Here is a 17,176-nt window from a genome sequence, read left to right on the forward strand (position 1 = left end):
CGTGGGGCTCCTGGGGCCAGGCTGGCGGTGCTGTCTTCTCTGCTGCCACCTGGTGGCATATAGCTGGGAGCTATCAGGAGACCATGACGGTACTTCCATGAAGTGGAAAAATAAAATCCATGTTTTCTTAATTTTGAATCTCGGCTGCTTCTTTGCCAATGAGTGGGCCTTTGAATATTGAGATGCCCTCCTCAGCGCGCAAGCCTGCAGAGATCTGGAAGTAGTCTGAGTTCCTGTCTTGTCCATATGCATAAGGGTGGGAGCTCAGCAGGAGGAAGTTGGCAATGTAACCATCAGAGTAACACGGACATTCAAACCCACATTTCTCCCATTCTGGAACCACTATTTAGGAAAACGAGAAACCAAATGTAGTCTCTTTTTAATAGCTTATGGTTTGCACGCTTCTGGCTGAGCACGAAAACGTCCCTAAGGGCGTCTGGGCGGGACTAAGTTCTAAGGGGATCAATTTCCAGAAGTATATGTATCCCTTCCTAAAATGAAGCTGCCTGAGGACTGCTGTGCTTTCCTTTTCCACCTGCCTCCATTAACAAAGCACCCTTCTCCCTCTAGATGGCGAGAGGCCGGGCTCCCTTGCTCACCCTGAGCAGGACCGGAGTGCTCTTCCTGACGTTGCCCGACAAAAGTCAGTGGGGAACGGAAATCATCTCATTTCGTCCCATTTCCACCTCATTTAAGAGATGCACCTGAAATAAGAACCTACCTTTCTGTTTGATCACCACCGTCAAGTTTTAATCGTCACCTTGTAGTTTTGACAGAGTGTGTCTTGTAAGAATTGTAGTAATAAACCCACTGCAGACTAACTGTTTTTAACGCCTAGGGTCTTATAGTCAGAGGAAATAAATTTCAATTTATATACATATTTTCGTTACGGAGATATACAAAAGGAATTCCCCAAAATACAATAAAATACAAGAAAGAAGTGATACAATGGAAATATATTTCATTAGGATAAAACTGTAGGGAGAGTGGAATGGAAAAAACTAAACAAATGTAAGTTATATTTGCTGACTGGTTAAAGGGCTTGCTCACTTATTAAAAGGGCATTGTGGATGCAAAAATGTTATTATATTCCATCTGCTACATTTGAAAGAGTGATGTGGCTTTTAACAGGTAAGTATGTACAATTCCCTGGAGAGTATACTCTTTGCAATATATAAGTTTATGATTAAAAATGTTAGCTGTTGACTTAAAAATGTGTAAGGCATACATAATTAAAAAAAAAATCTTTAAGGGAATTTTTGAGCAGAAAAGTTCAAAAGGCAGGAGTCAAGAGATGTCCATGGCCTGAGATCAATCAAGGGGCTTACCAGGATGGGCGCTGAAGAGGGGTTAAAAGAAATTGAGTGTTCGCCACTTAGGACCCAATTTGTTTATGTGGCAACTCCCATCAGAACCTGTATGTGACCAGTTTGAAAACAAAACCTAATTTTAGAGTTTAGAAACGATAAGAACATATAAGAATTGTAGGGGTGGGCCTAGTAGAAATTAATAGGCCCCAAAGTGGGACTAAGTTCACGAAATTCATTCCCTTCATATGTCCATCAATGCCAAGTGCCATGGGGAATACAGAAAATACAAAATATACTGTTCCCATTCTCAGGAAGCCTAAAATGCAGCTGGGGAAGAAAGGATTTGCATGAAAAGAGTAATAGCAACGTCACTGACAGCGCGGGTGCCTGTAACTAAATAATGGTGTGAGTAAGCGCCAAACAGCCTTGACAATAAACGCCGTGAGCTCAGAAGGGAGTCACGGGGAGCCGCACTAGCCCGGGGAAGCTTCCAGGAAGCAGGGCCCGAGCCGAGCAGCGGGGCTGGGGGTCCGGCCCGGAGGCCGCGGACGGGGTGAGGGAGTTGGGGGTGGGGGGGGGGGCTTCAGCGAAGGCGCAGGCGCGAAGCTGCCCGCCGCCCGCCCCCCGCAGGACCTGCCGCCGCGCCTGTGAGCCGGGGGTCGCGGGCTCCTGCGTCTGTGCGCGCTGCTCGCCGTCCGGAAAGGCCCCCTGCTCCGCCGCCGGTGCGAATTGTCTTCGGTGACGCCGCTCCCCACCCCCCTGCACCCCGCCCCGCGCCGCCGCGGTCCGCGGGCGCCTGCAACAAAACTCAGACGGGAGATCATGTCTTCCGTCTGCTCTCCCCTCCTCGGCTTCTTGCGACAGAGGCGGCCCGGAGCGTCTCCTCTGGGACCTCTTCGGTGGGCCATTTCGGTGCCCCGTGCTCCCAGGGCGCTGTCACTCCCAGCAGCCCGCCCAGGCCTCGGACTTCTGGGACATCGGAGTGCGGGAAGCACCTGTAAATGTTTCTCCCTCACGTCCTCGCTCCAGTACCGCGCCCCCAGCCCTTCAAGGATGGCCCACAAATACGGGGTATCAACACCCTAGTCCTCTGAGCCCCAGTTGCCCTCCATGAGACTTTGCTTGGCCTCCTTCCATTTCCCCACTCCCTCTCCTTCCCCATCCCCCCTCACCTTCTAAAAATAAAGCCCCTTTCCTTGAATCTTTGTCTCGGGATCTACTCCTGGGCAGCCCAGCCTAAGCCACAAAGTATGCTTTACTACAAACCACACGGCAGCTACTTAGGACCGCGCAGGGGCTGTATGGGTGCTCCTGGCAAAGGCTCTACAGATGAACCTCTCACCTGATTTGCACAGTAACCGTATCCTCATCACCGGTTAGGATCCGGAGAGGTGGTGACGTGCGTACAAGGAGACACAGATGGCAAAGTTGGGATTTGAACTCCCGTCTATCCCGTGCCAATGTCTCTGATTTTAACCACTATAGTCTCCCATCTCTTTATTCCTATTTGTCTGTGTAACCCTGGCGCCGAAGACAGTGCCTTAACAGGTTATATTAGGATTCTCCAGAGACACAGAACCAACAGAATATATATGGAGGTTTATTATAGGAATTGGCCCTTGAGATTGTGGAGGCTGAGAATTCCCACAGGCTGCCCTCTACAAGCTGGAGACCCAGGACAGCCAGTGGAGTAATTCCCAAGTCCTGAGACCCAGGGGAGCAGAAGGCTTAGGTCCCAGTCCTAGTCGAAGGACGGAGAACCAGGAGCGCGGATGACGTCTGAGGCCAGGAGAAGATGGATGTCCCAGCTCAGAGCAAATTCGCCCTTCTTCCGATTCAGCCCTCACAGCTTGGGCGATGCCCACCCACACTGCTGACAGGAAGCTTCTTCCCGCAGTTCACCATTCAAGTGCTGATCTCCTCCAAGAAACAACCTCACAGATGCACCCAGAAACAATGCTTTACCAGCTCTCTGGGCATCCCTTAGCCCAGTCAAGTTGATACATAAAATTCACCATTGCATACATGTTTTATAAATGGCTGAATTCATTAATAAATGGCAAGTTTGTGGTGCGCCCGGGTGGCTCAGTCGGTTGAGCATCTGCCTTCAGCTCAGGTCATGATCCCAGGGTCCTGGGATGGAGCCCTGCATTGGGCTCCCTGCTCAACTTCTCCATTTCCCTCATCCCCCCCCCCCATGAATGCTCGCTCCCTCTCTCTCATTCTCCCTCTCAGATAACTAAATAAAATCTTAAAAAAAAAAATGGCAAGTTTGGGCAACATAGAGTAGTCTGCAATCATTCGAGTGAAGGGCTTACAACCTGGAAAAGAGGAGGATGTTGTTGGACAAGTGAGTTGGAGGGAAATTAGGGAAGCCAGGTGTGCGAGCTTATATCAAAAGTCTTTGTCCTCTGATAGAATAGTGCCCACTGGTGGGGAGGCTCACACATATGCTTGGGTATGCTGCGGCAGGGAGGTATGGGAGGGAAGGGAAGAAGTCTGGATCCCTCAAACTGACCTGTAGCAACCCCCCAAACCAGTGAAGTGAAGTTCATTGAGAAAAGAATACTTGAAGGAGAGAAAAAGAGGGAAAGGAACTGCATTCTTGGTGTGGCCCACGCAAGGATCTAGGGCTCTTTACATCGTGCTGTCTTATTTAATTTCCACATTATTGTGGTTTTCGTGTCTTCCTCCTCTTGTAAAGTATGAGGGTCTTGAGGGCAGAGACTGTTTCTTGTCTGTGTTTGTATGCCTTACTTCTCCTCCTAGTCCTTGGCCCAGAAGGTGTTCAATAAAGCAAATTATTAGCCCCATTTCACAGATGAGGAAACTACTCTGAGAGAGCTAACTCATCTGTCTAAGACGTCACCCAAGTGCCAAAGTCAAGACAATGCAAGACTGCTTGGCTCCCAACCAGGTCTTCCCAGTTTGACACAACAAATGGGTGAGTGGGAGAGAGAAGGGGGAGGCATGAGGTAATTGGAGATCTTCATAGCTATTAATAGGCCGCTGGTATTGACACCCAAACAAGGCATGTTTATTAGCAGGGAAGGAGACCGAGTGGGACGAGGGTTTGGAGTAGTAACACAGGGGAGCCCATTGTGCCAGCTATTCGTTCAGGGTAGACAATACGGCTTCTTTCCCGTCTACTTTGGCTGACCTCACCTAGGAGTGAATGCGGTGGGGACACTGTTGTATCTTAGGTCAACATGGAGTCAGAGAATTAAATAATAGAATGGGATCACAGACTTAGAGCACAATAGCTCAGAACCTTGGACATGGTAGTCAAATAGATGCTTGGCCAATGAAAGAAAAGAACCTAGAACTTGTATCATGGTATAATCTAATTATAGAAGCTGAGTTAACTTGAGAGGGCATCAGGCACAGCCCTCAGCCTTTGGGCGGGCCAATCCTGTCTTTGGACTAGACAGAAGAGATGGTTGTCTGCTCTTCTTTGAAGATCTCGGCAGAGAAACCCCAACCCACTCATTTGCTCATCCATTTGCCCATACACCAATCACTTATTGAGCGTCTGCTGTGGGGGGTGCTAGGCCGTGGAGATGATCCTAGGAAGTCGCTTCAGTCCTCCCTGCCCTCAAGGAGCTCTGTGTCTGGGGAGGAAACAAACATGTAAATCATGACAATAAAATGTGATGGAAGTTAAATTACAGAGAGGCACACCCTGAGGTAGGAGTGGAGGAGGGGAAGACCTAATTCCTCCACAAACTTCATGTTTTGAGTTCATTTGAAAACTTGCTTTGGTATAAATTTAAGCTCTCTTGCTATACATTTTCTTCCTCTAATCTTCAATTAAGTGCCCACTGGGTACCTGGCACTGGCTCAAAAAACTTGTTGAATTAAACCAAATCCACCTTCCAAGCCCCCCCCCCCCATATCCTCAAATATCCTTAGCCTTCCTTTTGGCCACTTAATCTCAACTCCCGTGATGGGGGAAGACAGGATGGCATAGTGGTGAGAGCATCAGATTGTGACCCAAGTCTTTGTCCCTACTCTGCTATCTGTTCTCAGTATGACGTTGGGATGTGACTTTAGGGAATTTCTTTAATAATCTCTGAGTTCCCATCCGATGCTGAGAGCCTAATTCCTTGTGTTGGGTATTCTACGCTCTTCCACCAGGGGGCAGCCTAGAGGCTCCTCCAAAGTGTTTCCCTCCAGAGTCCTCCTTGCTCTTAGCCTCTACCATCATGCACTCCCCAGGCCTCAGTCAGGCCCCACTAGTACCCTCCCGGTCGCCAAGGTGACCCTCAAAGGTGAGTCAGGCACATGAGGTGAGATGAGGCTGGCTCTGGGGCCCTCAGGAAGATTTGGGCACGGGCTGCTTGGCCAAGTGGCTCACGTACTCATTATTTCTTCTTTCTTTCATTGTATACCGAGTTCCTTCCACGAGCCAGGCAGAGCTCTAGGGCGGTGGTGAGTCAAAGAGAGGAGGGCCCTACCCTCATGGGGCTCGCCTTGTAGTGGGGGAAGGGAACAACACACAGATGTATACAGGACATATGCAATAGGGTGTCACACAGTGATAAGTGCTCTGAAGAAAAGTGAGGCAGATTCGGCTCAGGTCATGATCCCAGGGTCCCCCATCGGGCTCCTTGCTCAGCAGGGAGCCTGCTTCCCCCTCTGCCTGCCGCTCTCCCTGCTTGTGCTTTCTCTTTCTTTGACAAATAAATAAATAACATCTTTAAAAAAGAAAAAAAAGAAAAGAAAATTCAGGGAGAAGAAGGAAATGGAGCGTGGTGGCCCATATGTGGGGTTGGGGTGCAATTTTATTTTACTATATTTTTAAAAGATTTTATTTATTTATTTGAGAGAGAGAGACGGAGAGAGAGAGAGAGAGTATAAGCACAGAGGGGGCAGAGGGAGAGGGAGAAGCAGACTCCCACTGAGCAGGGAGCCCGATGCAGGACTCCATCCCAGGACCCTGGGACCAGGCCCTGAGCCGAAGGCAGATGCTTAACGGACTGAGCCACTCAGGTGTCCCTGGGGAGCGATTTTAAATAGAAAAGACAGAGGGGGGCGTCTGAAGGCAATAGCAGGTGACAAGAAGTGAATGAAATGAGGAGGGAGTCAGGCACGGGAATCCCCAGGAAGAGGAGGAGGCACAGCATGCAGCGTGTAGCTTTCCCAGTGCAGGGAAGCCCCAGCCACTGGGGTAGGCGTCGCCTTAACTGCCTGGGCTTGTGTCTGCAGCTCCGAAGGACGAGTACTAGTTCCTATCTCCTGGGGTCACTGAGAGCATCAGGGTCAGTCCCGCATATGCAGCTGACTGTGATGACCTGAGTGCTACACACTGCCGGGCACTCAGTGTTGTTCTCTGGTTCTAGTCCCGGCGTGCGGGAGAACAGAGCTGCACCGGGGATGCCAGCCTCTCCAGTAGCATTCTGTCTTATCTGGTCACCTGTGTCTGTGGGTGATACATCCGGTACCAGGGACAGACGCAGGAGAAGCTCCCTCCCGCCAGAGGGATTTAGGCCAGGAGAAGGAGAGAAGATGGGCTCACACGATCCACCCCCCAGCAGCTCCGAGAGCCACACCTGGCCCGGGAGTCCCACTTGGTACAAGTCCTTCCAGCTGCCCCCGAAAGCTCCTTCAGACCGTACCCTGGCCTTCCCTTTCACCCTCCCTGGCTGCATGCTCTGGGCTGGGGAGGGAGCTGGGTCACTAATTCTGGATGACCAGTAACAATAAAAAGCATTAATAGCTACAGTGGAAAGAATGACTGTTTTCAAGGTGAGCGTAATAAGCAGACAGTGAGCGCTGGTTTCCCTAGCACTTGCTCCACAGAGCAGAGAAGAGGAAAAATATTATTGTTGCTCTGAGAGCTAATCGCAACCTGTGCCGTCACCTCCTCACGAGACAAGCGGGGCGCTGGCCAAATCAGATGTGACTTAGCCCCAGCGGTCTTGGGCCCAGGGAGTGTGACCGGCCCTCAGCTGACTCCCTGCTGCTTGCAGAAAGTGCCCAAGGGAAAGAAGGGGGAGCAGAGCGCCCGGTGGGCAGAGCCCCTCCCTTCTGAGTTCTTCCTCTTCAGGACTCACTGCCTGAAGATGCCCCTGCGCGGGCCCCAGCTGCGGTGCCCTGGGTCCCGTGGAGGGTACCCGCAGGCTGCTGAGAGGGGAGGATGGGGCACGGCAGGAGCAGAAGTGGAGGCTGGCTAGGCCAAATTCCACAAGGTCAGCCCTAGAGGAGAGATGGCAGGACTGGGGAGCTGATGGAGAAGGAGGAAAAGGGAGAGCTGAGTCCAGCCCAGCCCACGGAATATGTTTGGGGGAGCAGAGGATATTTTGATGAGGTGGAGACTGCTCCCCAGAGCAGGGATTCTTAGCGAAGCGCAACATGCTTCCTGGGTGGGATTTCCAACCAGAGTCACCTAAGAGGTTTTAAAGCACACAGCCCCGGCCTGCTCCACCCCGGGTTTCAGATGAACTCCGGGTGCAGGGGAAACCCCGAGACTTCCTCGGGGTGCTTCGTGAGCTCTGCTCTTTGTTAATGGAGGTGTGCTGCAACCCTCCGAGAGAAGACATCATCCAGGGGAGAGAAGAGTGGCTCAGGGGAGACAGTCACCCGTGAGGAATGCGGGTGGGACAGACGGGCCCACGAGAGAGCACAGCTGAGTCGTTGTGCGTCAGAGCCAGGTTCATGTGCCTCCTGCCCCCTGCCTGGACAGACCGCGTGCTCCTGGAGGCCAGGCCCTGGCCACTGTGGCATCCCACCTGGCACCTGGAGTGCCCGCGTACGATGTGGCTGGCAGGGGCGGAGGCACTGAGCGCAGAGAGGAAGGAGATGTATTCCAGGGTGAGTAAAGGAAGAGGGGAGAATCGCCACGGGCCCACCACGGGGAAGTGCTTGGAATTCAGTGAACAGACAGGTGCTTTGCCTGCCATCCTGGAGCCCACAGTCCAGGGCCAATGGCTGTGCGGGGGCCACATGCATAATGTGCCGCAGAACCTATCTGAGCAGAGGGCAAAGAGTCAGGCCACGTGGCCTGTGGATTCTGGGCTTGATCACCACCCACAGGGAAGAAACCACAGAAGCAGCGGAGGAGAGAGACTACAACCGAGGGAAGGTTAGCCAGTCACATGGGCACAGCTGGGCTGAAAAGGGCACAGGCCAGGTAGGAATTCCCATGTACAAATCCGTCCTCTCCTTCCTGGACTCACGTCTCAGGGACCAGGTGGAGAGCGTGGATGACTCAGGGGCACCCATCCCCACTGCAGGGAAACAGGGAGACACTGCTGGGAGTGGGCCAGGGCTGTCAGCCTCCTCCGTGTGGAGGGAACCGTGACTGCTGGAGAGAGGAGCCCACTGCAGGCTGAGCAAGTGTGATGGAAGGAGAGCAGGAGAAGAAAGTGCCTTTGGCTGGAGCAGAGCAGAGACTCAGAGGAGGGACGAGATCTCAGGTCCCGGAGAGCAGAGCAGCCTCTTTCCCTCTGCCCTCACGAAACAAGCTCCTCTCCTGGGCTTCTTCTCTTCCTGTGTTTTCACTCCCCTGTTCCTTCTCTCAAGAGGAAGCCCTAGTTCTAAAACATCCTTGCATGGGACGTTTGTTCTAGAACTTCTGTCCTGGATAAAAAGCAGAGGAGACAAGACTGAGTGGGAGGGACAGCATGTGCTATTGACTTTCTCACTTAGGACCTCTCAACTTTGAGACTTGGATGACACACAGGAATTTTGCACACGCCCTTCCAGGGTCTCAGGAACCTCTGGGTCTGTCCATGGACCAGTGCCATTAATGTATGGCCTGGTGTCTGCTAGAAAATGGGACCTACATGGGCTCTGGAGTCCAACGGGCTTGGGTGTGTGTCCTTTCAAACTCTTGTGCAATCTGCCAGCTGGTTTGAGCAACCAACTTAAACTCAGTTTCCTCATCTGTGAAATGGGGGAGAAAAACCCTTACCCTGTGGGGCTGTTGTGAGGCCTAAGCACCAGGGAATGTGGCCCGGGGTCGGCCATCAGGACACCGTGGCTCTCCACCCCACGCCTCCTCTCTGACCATGCTGTCTCCCCATTCAGAACCCTCCGTTCCCTGCATCTCCCGCACCGACCCGTCCTCCCTTCGCCTGCGCTACACATCACCTGGGAGGTCGGTGCAAGTCGCCTTTCTGTTCCTCCAGCCTGCTGTCCCTCTGCTGACACTTCCCAAGCCAGACGCTTGTTCGAAATACAGCTTCGGCACCACCAGGGCCCCGGGTCTGGGCTGCCTGCTCTCTGTCCTTCTCATCATTCCCCGAAGCCCAGGGCCCGTCCTGACGCCTCTTTTCTCCACGCTGGGCCTCTCTCTAGGCTGTCTGTTCCAGCTGGACTTCAGCTCCTCAAGGACAAGGACAATTCATCTTCCTCTTGGTCGCAACTTCCAAAACCCGGGGCGGGCCGAGCATGCTGCACCAGCCGCAGCCCAGGGCAGCGCGGGGCGGCCGGAAGCGGACACGACCTGCCTTCTCCTAAGTGTGGGCCCGGACTCCCGATCTCTTGCCCTTGGAAGGCACGTGCTTGAAGTTTGATTTTCTCTGGTGTGTGGCCTGGGGCCACCCCTGCTCTCTCACCCGGTCCACGAGCTGGGCAGGGCACCTGCCGCTGGGGAACACAGCAGACCCACCTGCACCTCCGTGGCCATTGTCTAATTGGTGACTGTCCCACAAGATGGCGCTGGCCTGGCAGGCACCCAGCCAGTGTCCCTTCCCTGCCCGCCTCAGCCCCATGAGCTTCAGAGAAGGGTGAATGATGAGTCCAAGGGACATAGGCTAGTAAAACATAGCAGAGCAGAGAGGATCCCAGTAAGAAACGGGAGAGCGGAGAGGAGCTGGGAGGGCGCACATGTGGGCAGCCGTGTGCGGTGGCGTCGGCTGGAAAGAGGTGGACAGAGCGGACGGGAGGACTGTGGCTGTGCAGCAGGTTGTGTGGGCGGCTGGAGATCTGGAGAGAGGCCGAGAGACATTGTCCTCCTCCAGCGCTGGCTGTCCTGGCCAAGGCCTGACAGCATCTGGGAGGAATGAGAGGAAGAAAACAGGACAGACGTTGCCACCTCTGTTTGTGCTGGAAGAGAGTATCCCACAGGCTTTGCAGTTCCTCCCCTTCTCCCCACCCACAAGGCTCCCTGGGCCTCTTCTTTTGGGCACTCGCCTCCTTGCTCCCAGCCCACCCGCCTTCCCTCCTCCTCCTGGAGACCAGCGGGACTCTGTGGGAGGGAGCAGGTGTGGCCAGATGGGCGCTGGGAACTGATGTCATTTTCAGTAGCACCCCCGGAGCCTCTAGGTCTCCTCTAGGTCCGCTGGCCTGGAGACTCTGAAGAGAGAGCCTGGGGCTGTGAAGTGAGCCCACCCTACTTGCTGTCTCCCAGGGGAGGCCTCAGACTGGAGGCTTCATCTGCTAAGTGCCTGTGCCCCGAGGGCTACAATTTTGTCCCACTGAGTCTTTCTGCTATTTCCCATTTGATCCTCACAACTCCCCTGAGAGGTAGGCGTGATTTAAATATCTCCATTTCACAGAGGAGGACACTGAAGTTCAGAAAAGTTTGCAGACTTGCCTGAAGCCAGGAAGTTAGCTGGGACTGGGGCTCAGGTCATCCTGAATCTAAAGCCAGTGTTTTTTTATTTTTTATTTTTATTTTTTTTAAAGACTTTATGTATTTATCTGACAGAGAGAGAGAGACAGCCAGCGAGAGAGGGAAGCAGGGGGAGTGGGAGAGGAAGAAGCAGGCTCCCAGCAACGGAGCCTGATGTGGGGCTCGATCCCAGAACGCCGGGATCACGCCCTGAGCGGAAGGCAGACGCTTAACGACGGAGCCATCCAGGCGCCCCTAAAGCCACTGCATCAACCCTCTTCGGGGGACACTGTCCCATTACCCCCTCTTGCCAGAGCTCCCCGCACCTCCTCCTTCCCAATCCCAATGTGAGTGCTGGCAAAGTCCTGGGCTAGACGGGGTGGTAGCCACCAGCTGCACATGGTTATTTACATTTAAATTAAAATTAAGGAAAATTAAACATTCAGGTCCTCAGGTTGGACATGCAGCCCCATTTCATGTGCTTAATAGCCACGTGTGGCCAGTGGCTCCCGTACTTGCCAGCACAGATACAGAACATTCCTGTCATCCAAGAAAGTCCCATGGGCAGCCCTGGGCTGGCGGGAAAGTCAGGACGGGAGAGAGCATGGGACAGGGCAGCCAAGTATGGGACAGAGGCTGCCTTTGTGGGGAAGTATGGAGATGAGAGTCTGGATGAAGGGAGCAGGGTGGGGGAGGAGGAGAGGCAGCTTGACCCGACTCCCAGGCCTCTCCCTCCGATACTGATACTCTGGGCAATACGAGTGAGCAACTAATTGGCTGGGGTGGGGCCAGGACCAAAGCAGGAAGGAGGGGAATGGGACGGAGGAGGGTCTGCCTCCCTCTGGGCTGATGTCAGGGCTCTGATCTGCCAGTCCTGCCTTTTATCCTTCGGGGGGCCCTGAAGTCCGCCTGGCCCCGCTTTACCCCACTCAGACAGGAGCTGGCTGTTTCCTGTCCCCTCATCCAGGCCGGGGAGCCAGCTAATGGGCTGCACGGCCACCACCTTCCCAATTAGCCTCATTAGCCCGTGGCTCACCCACCGGAGTCAGGGTCACCAGCAGAGGCGGAGGTCCTGTGAATGGCCTGTGAGTAACCTCAGCCCCAGCTATGACAGGGGTTCCCAGCCCAGGCCTCTCCCCAGGCTGAGGCCCTGGCGCCCAGCACCCCTCGGACTATGCCAGGAGCCCCCAGAAGGGAGAGGTCAGGGAGCTGGTATTTGAAGTGCAGATTACTAGCCGGTAAGAGGGAAAAGGCTCATTTAGTGATGAAACCCGTAGTAGGTGTGTGGCCGGCGCGAACCGGACAGTGACAACAGGGGGCTCAGGGGGTGCAGTGCAGATCCTTTGATGTGCAGGAGAAAAGTGGAGGCTGAGTGATGGATCCCAAGGAAAGGGGCAGGTCCAGCGGCTGTGGATGAGAAGCCGAGGGGGCGGGGGGGGGGTGCGGGCAGAACAGGTACCTTGCTGTGGACGGGAAAGTCGAAATGAAGGAAGATGCGGGTGGGACAGGCCAACACCAAGGGGAGGCAGGGCCGTGGAGAAGCCCGTGACTGGGTCCTGTGGTGAGAGCGGCTGCCTGAGTGGGCAGAGGGCCTGGTTCCAGGTTGAGCAACGAAGAGCCACGGGTAGGCCAGTCAGGTGGCAGGAAGGCTGGAATTGTGAGGGGCCCCGTGGCCCGGGTTCCCCACACCGAAGCCGCCTCTGCCGCTGAGTAGGCAGATGCCCCGTGATTGCCTCAGCTCCTCCCGGCCACACCAACTTGCCCCGGGCACCTGCCCCTCCACCTCCCCACCCCTCCCCACAGTGACTCCTGCCCAGAGAATGTCCAGCCCTGGCATAAAGGCCCTGGGTGTCCACGAGCCGCTGTCAGTCAGAAGGCTGCACAGTCCAGGATGGGCTCCTCGCGGGCACCCCAGGCGGGGCGTGCGGGAGGGCGAGGAATGATGGCACTGCTGCTGGTCGCTCTCCTCCTGCCAGGTAGGAGGCTGGGGGCCGGGAGCGAGGAAAGCGGGAGGGGTGGGGAGGAAGGATGCAGATACCAGGTCAGAGACGGTTGGAGGGATCCGGGGTGCGCCGGGAGGTGAGAGAAGCCAGGAGAGGACCCCGCAGGGGAAGGGCAGGGGCTCCGGAGTCTGAGGCCTGCTCCTCGTGTCACTCCAGGCAAGTCACTCGAACTTCCTGAGCCACGGTTTCCGAAGCTCTAAAACCAGGTTGATGATAACACCTACCTCTAGTCTCTCCGAGTCTCAAATTAAATAATGTATGTGACAAGTCCTTTGGAAATTCTAGAGGGTTATATAAATGTTGGTTGTTGTTACTGCTATTATCGAATCTTAGAGCAGTAGAAGACGAAGGCCGGATATTTAACAGGAATGATTGTTACCGGCCACAGAGCGCTTTTTCTGGGCCAGACACTATTCTACGCTTTACTTTAGAAGAACCGCAGGAGAGATTCGCTGTTCCCACTCAACCGGGGACCACATGGAGGCTTGACCGGTGAAGAAACTGGCTCAAGGTCACAACTTAGAAAGCAGTAAAGTGGGGATCCAAACCGGGGCTGTGGTGTGGGCCAGCAGGTGTTTGCGGAGATCCTGCCCACGGCCCCAGGGGTAGAGAGGAGGCTGTGTGGCTTGGGGGAGCAGAGTAGGAGTGCCGCTAGGTGAGTGCCGCTAGGTGAGGGGGGCTGTGGGCACAGTTGGGGTTGGGAAGGAGGGGGCCACCTAGGGCTTCTCTTTGAGGAGAGAATGGGGACATCACAGACTGAGGAGAAAGTGCTTGTTGGTAGACAGATTCGGCCTCTCTGAATGTGTGAACTAATGCTCAGAGAGGTTTGGTGACTTGCTGGCATGAAGCTCTGTGCACACTGCTTGGGACCTGAAGGCGGTGAGGTGGGGAGTGGAGGAAAAATGGGGGTAAGGCGAACCTGGGGTTAGAAGCAAGGGCTTGGTTAAGGAAAGAAGTGGTTCCAGGTCTGCCAGGGATGGAAAGGCTGGAGCCTGGGGGTGGGCAGGCCTGGCTGATGGCTGGGCCGGGAGAGAGGAAACTGATAATGGTGGTGAGCCTCGGAGGAGGGTTTCATCCTCGAGGCCCTGGTCTGGGCCAGGACAGCAGGGCGGGCTCAGGGTGCGGTGTCCTGTCACGTGGTTCAGCAGGTTCTGAAGCAACAAGGGTGCCCCCACATCCTGTCCCCCACCCAGCTTTCCCGGCATGGGCAGCACTGAGATGGGAACGGAACTCCCACCCTCTACCCAAGCCTGGACTCTCCCAGGAGGCTGGTGACAGAATCTTAGTCCTCAAGGACCTTCGACCTTACCTCCGTCCCTCTGCCAGCGGCTTCCTCTTTTCTGAGTCTCTTTTGCTACTTTTTCTTTCCTTCCTGGCCAGTTATTGTTTTGTTTTGTCTTGTCTCCTCCTTCCATCTGGTCCCTCATTCTCACCTGGGATTTTCCCCGTCAGGATGTATGCCCCATCTGGAGGAGTCTCAGTCTCCCCCCCTACCCCATGCTCTGTCTCTTCGGGGTCCTTCCTTTTGGACCCATGAGCTCCTGCTACTCCTCCGTCCCCTCTTCTCTTAACACCCCCTCCTTTGGAGTCTCATTTTCTCTGTCCTTGCCCCCTCCCAGAACGCTGAAACTGCTGTTCTTCTGCCACCTCATTTTCCTTTACAGACAACAACCGGTTCTCCCTTCCCTTTCCACCCCAGACTCTCCCTGGGCCCCTCGCAGGAGAAATCAGAAGCAGATGACTGAGATGGGCTTGGAAGCTGAGGGAGGAAGCCAAGTCACTCTGGCCCTTACTAACCACGCCTTCTTCCCCAGGGGCCTTGGCTAAGAGCATCGGGACCTTCCCAGACCCCTGCAAGGATGCACGTATCACCTCTCCCAACGACCCCTGTCTCATTGGGAAGAGTGGTTCCAGTAGCTTCAGTGGCCACAGTGGCTCCAGTGGTTCCAGCAGCTCCAGTTCCAGTGGCTCCAGTGGTTCCAGCAGCTCCATTTCCAGTTCCAGTGGCTCCAGTGGTGGCTCTAGTGGTGGCTCCAGTGGCTCCAGTGTCGCCCAGGGTGGTTCTTCAGGATCTTCGTTATTTAAGCCAGGAACAGGGTATTCCCAGATCAGCTACTCCTCTGGATCCAGCTCCTCCCAGTCGGGAAGCAGCAGTTCCCAACCAGGATCTGGCTCAGCTCTACCAGTCAGTGGTCTTTCTTCCCACTTGAGCTCTTCCCAGTCTAGAGAAGGCTCAAGCTCATCTGTTTCCCAAGGCTCTTGGATATCCGGCAGCGGTGGCCAAGGGGTCAACTCTAACTTACGCCCCTGTAGTTCAGATGTCTCTGACTCTCCCTGCAGTGGGGGGCCTATTGTCTCCCACTCTGGCCCCTACATCTCCAGCTCCCACTCTGTGTCAGGAGGTCAAAGGCCAGTGGTGGTGGTGGTGGAGCAGCATGGCTCTGGTGGCCCTGGAGGGGTTCAGGGTGCCCCCTGTAGCAGTGGTGGCCTTCCAGGCAAGCCCTGCCCCCCCATTACTTCTGTAGACAAGTCCTATGGCAGCTATGAAGTGGTGGGTGGCTCTTCTGACAGCTATCTGGTCCCAGGCATGACTTACAGTGGGGGCAAAATCTACCCTGTGGGATACTTCACCAAAGAGAACCCTGTCAAAGGCTCTCCAGGTGTCCCTTCCTTTGCAGCTGGGCCTCCCATCTCTGAGGGCAAATACTTCTCCAGCAATCCCATCATCCCCAGCCACAGTTCTTCTAGTTCCAACATCTACCAGTCAGGGGCTTCCTCAGCCATTGTGTTTCAGCCAGTGGGCTCTGGTGGGGTCCAGCCCTGTGGAGTTGGCTCTAAGGGGCCCTGCTCCCTCTCTAGTTCTGGAGCCCACAGCAGTTCTAGTGTTTCCAGTAGTTCATCCTTCCATCCTTGCGGTGGTGTTTCACAGGGACCCTGTTCCCCACCAGGCACTGGCTCCTTCAGTGGCACCTCCAGCTCCCAATCCAGTGGCAAAATCATCCTTCAGCCCTGTGGCAGCAAGTCCAGCTCTTCTGGTCACCCCTGCATTTCTGTCTCCTCCTCAACATTGAGTGGGGGTCCCGATGGCTCTCCCCAACCTGATCCTTCAGCTGGTGCCAAGCCCTGTGGCTCCAGCAGCTCTGGAAAGCTCCCCTGCCGCTCCATCCGGGACATCCTGGCCCAAGTAAAGCCTCTGGGGCCCCAGCTAGCTGACCCGGAAGTTTTCCAACCCGAGGGAGAGTTACTTGACCGTCCATAAGTTAGCTTTTGCATATGTGCATGTGGGGGCATACACATGTATATATATACACACACACACCATCTCTCAGTTGGGAGAAGTCCAGAGGCCCAGGCATGGGGTTAGCTCAGTTTCCCTCTTCCTTCCCAAGAGAGCTGCTCTATTTTCTCCATTGCTCCAATATGGCAGACTCCCCTTATCACCTCTTTTTCCTTCATCTCCCCAAATTGTAGACTCTAAATTCCTTTCTTCATTCTCGCCTACTGCTTAGATGCCCCTTGCACTGCAGTGCCCTCCCTGCCAGATAACCATTCCCTAAAATTTCCTCTGTCATTTCTTTGAGATGGTACAATCTGTTATCTAACCCTACCTATTCAGATTCTTGACTGGGAAACCCCTGAAATGTCCCATAGTAATTCTGGTTCCTGGACAATCATCCCCCCCTTTCCCTATTTGCCAAATAAAGCATAGTCCAAACGGGTGCCTGAAAGCAATGACCACTTTTCATTGACCTCTCTTTGCTGTCTGGTCAACCAACATTACACCCCATGGGGTTCTCACACTCCCAATTCCACTTCCACTCAGCTATAGAGTTCACTACAACTTCTGTGAGTTCCCAACACTCCTTTTTGCCTCTCAAGGTCTCCGTCTCAGTCTCCCTTCCTGGCTGCCACTTTCCTCAATCCTCAGATGCTTCCCTGAGTGAGGGAGACACCAGGGTACCCTCAGACACTGGAGTAGGTTCCCTGCTCTCTCTCGATCCTGGACAGATGGTTCAATAAACTGTGTGAACAGACTTTTGCCATCTTCGTGTGCTGGGTCTCCTCTGAGGACCTGCATGGTGCTCTCCTATACCTCTAGATCCCCTTGTCCCCCATTTTCACTCATAAGTTGGAACAGTATTTCTCTTATGCTTTATAGCTCCTCCCACAAAGGAGGAAAACAATAAATATTTGTTGAACTGAAAGCAGAGATTGGTCTCCAAGATTCTTTCTCCCATTTCTTTCCTCCCTCACTGCTCCAGGAAATCCATTCTCTCTTCACTTCTCATTCACCTGGGGTCTTC

General features: G+C 54.2%; 1 protein-coding gene across 2 annotated transcripts; it reads left to right on the plus strand.

The window, feature by feature from the left end:
- The first annotated feature begins 12,760 nt into the window (after positions 1-12,760).
- Positions 12,761-16,131, plus strand: CDSN (corneodesmosin). Of its 2 annotated transcripts, XM_045800353.2 has the most exons (3): positions 12,761-12,845; positions 14,687-15,057; positions 15,094-16,131. In XM_045800353.2, the coding sequence occupies exons 1-3, from the start codon at positions 12,761-12,763 to the stop codon at positions 16,129-16,131; spliced, it is 1,494 nt and encodes a 497-aa protein (XP_045656309.2). The 2 variants fall into 2 exon arrangements, with proteins under 2 accessions (XP_045656309.2, XP_045656308.2); XM_045800352.2 differs by having other exon boundaries at positions 14,687-16,131.
- Positions 16,132-17,176: the final 1,045 nt, after the last annotated feature.

The sequence above is a fragment of the Ursus americanus genome, chromosome 32, assembly GCF_024610735.1.
Source record: "Ursus americanus isolate L20-20 chromosome 32, mUrsAme1.1.p, whole genome shotgun sequence".
NCBI classification, from domain to species: Eukaryota; Metazoa; Chordata; class Mammalia; order Carnivora; family Ursidae; genus Ursus; species Ursus americanus.

Excerpts from the sequence above, each read along its gene's own strand:
- CDSN (XM_045800352.2), top strand. The coding sequence starts at position 12,761 with ATGGGCTCCTCGCGGGCACCCCAGGCGGGGCGTGCGGGAGGGCGAGGA. Across the intron at positions 12,846-14,686 it reads GGTCGCTCTCCTCCTGCCAG|GGGCCTTGGCTAAGAGCATC; the intron begins GTAGGAGGCTGG and ends CTTCTTCCCCAG.